General features: G+C 60.6%; 1 protein-coding gene across 1 annotated transcript in view; it reads left to right on the top strand.

The window, feature by feature from the left end:
• Window positions 1-1,641, top strand: part of SIGLEC5 (sialic acid binding Ig like lectin 5) — a 7,564-nt gene that overhangs the window by 2,227 nt on the left and 3,696 nt on the right. Inside the window, exons 6-8 of the mRNA XM_023525672.1 lie at window positions 379-438; window positions 517-900; window positions 1,095-1,333. Coding sequence (XP_023381440.1) covers window positions 379-438; window positions 517-900; window positions 1,095-1,333 — 683 coding nt within the window. The remainder of the gene's footprint in view (window positions 1-378; window positions 439-516; window positions 901-1,094; window positions 1,334-1,641) is intronic.

The raw sequence follows: 1,641 nt of genomic DNA, 5'->3' as shown, positions 1-1,641 counted from the left end.
GGGGGTTGTTCCCCCAGTTACCAGGACCAGCCCTGTTTCTCTTTTCCAACCAAGCTGGGCTCCTGGGTGATCCCCATTCTGGACTTACGTACCATGTGGAAGGCGCTTGTTTCCAGACTCTCATCCGGACAAGCTCCCCAACCTCTGGGGGCTTCAGTATATCCACCTGCCGGGAGCTGAGCGGGGAGAGGGTGGGCCAGGGTGCTCTCTCAGCCCCGTGTCACCACGCCCCCACGTCATACCCGATGGACTGTGGAGCCCAAGTTCCCCTTCCAGGCGTGGCCACAGCTCTCTCAGCCTTTGCTTCCTGTCGGGGAGTCCTCGGCCCCAGCACACACTCTGCACGTTTCCTTCCTTGACACAGGGACCTGGACCCAGGCTCTACGCTGTCGGACGCAGACATGGTGCCCCTGCTGCTGCTGCCCCTGCTGTGGGGAGGTGAGTGGGGCGAGAGGGAGGCCCGGGCACAGACGGGGGAGGGGCCGGAGCTGCAGCTGAGCCTCTGTGTCCCCACAGGGTCCCTTCAGGACAATTCTGGGTTCAAGCTCCGAGTGCAGAAGTCAGTGAGAGTGCAGGAGGGTCTGTGCGTCGTCGTGCCCTGCTCCTTCTCCTACTCCTGGAGTTTGTGGTATAACCCTGCCGAACTCTACGTGTACTGGTACTGGAAGGGGCCCAACACACACCGCAACAGTCTTGTGGCCACGAACGACCGAACCAAAGCAGTATCCGTGGAGACCCAGGGCCGATTCTACCTCCTCGAGGACCCCATGACCAACAACTGTTCTCTGGGCATCAGAGACGCCAGGAAGAGTGACGCAGGAAACTACTTCTTCCGAGTGGAGAGAGGATATTTTGTGAAACATAATTACCTTGATGAGACGCTTAATTTGAAGGTGACAGGTACAGCAGGGGCCCAGGAGAGGACCTGGAATGTGGGACCCCGTGTCAGAACAGGGACAGGACTCTGGAACAGCTGCTGTCCAGGCCTTGGGGCAGGAATGATGGGAAGAGTTGCGGGACCTGGGGTGAGCTTCGGCCCTGAGGCTTGGGTCCTTGCCCCCTGGGTCCCAGGCACCTCCCTGTCTGCTCCCCAGTCCTGACAGAGAAGCCTGACATCCACGTACCGGAGGGCCTGGAGTCCGGCCTCCCCACGCGCCTGACCTGCAGCCTGCCAGGGTACTGTGGAGGGAGGAGTCTCAGCTTCTCCTGGGTGGGGGCCGCTCTGGGCTCTCTGAAGCCCCAGACCCTCCTCGCGTCCTCCGTGCTCACCCTCACCCCGAGGCCCAGGGACCACGGCACTAACCTCAGCTGTCAGGTGAAACGCCAAGATCGGGTGATCAGAGAGAGAATCATCAGGCTCAATGTCTCTTGTGAGTTTGGAGGGGTGGCTGGTCCCTGGGGGCAGTGGGTTTGGGGTGGGGTGTGTGTGTGTGTGCGTGCGCGCGTGCGTGCGCTGAGCTGATTTGTGTATGCATTTGAGTCTCGGGGGAAGTGGGAGTGGGCCAGCACCCCCACCCACCCTGCTCCTACTGCCTCTCCTTGGCTATGGGGTCCATTTCCAACTTGCTCCTCACCTCTGAAGTGGGGCCATATCTTTCTATTCCAGATGCCCCAGAGAACCTCACCATCAGCATCTTCTTC

The sequence above is a fragment of the Pteropus vampyrus genome, unplaced genomic scaffold (genome assembly GCF_000151845.1).
Source record: "Pteropus vampyrus isolate Shadow unplaced genomic scaffold, Pvam_2.0 Scaffold593, whole genome shotgun sequence".
Classification (NCBI taxonomy): Eukaryota; Metazoa; Chordata; class Mammalia; order Chiroptera; family Pteropodidae; genus Pteropus; species Pteropus vampyrus.
Note: the sequence above shows the minus strand (reverse complement) of the source record. Positions and strands in the feature narration are given on the sequence as shown.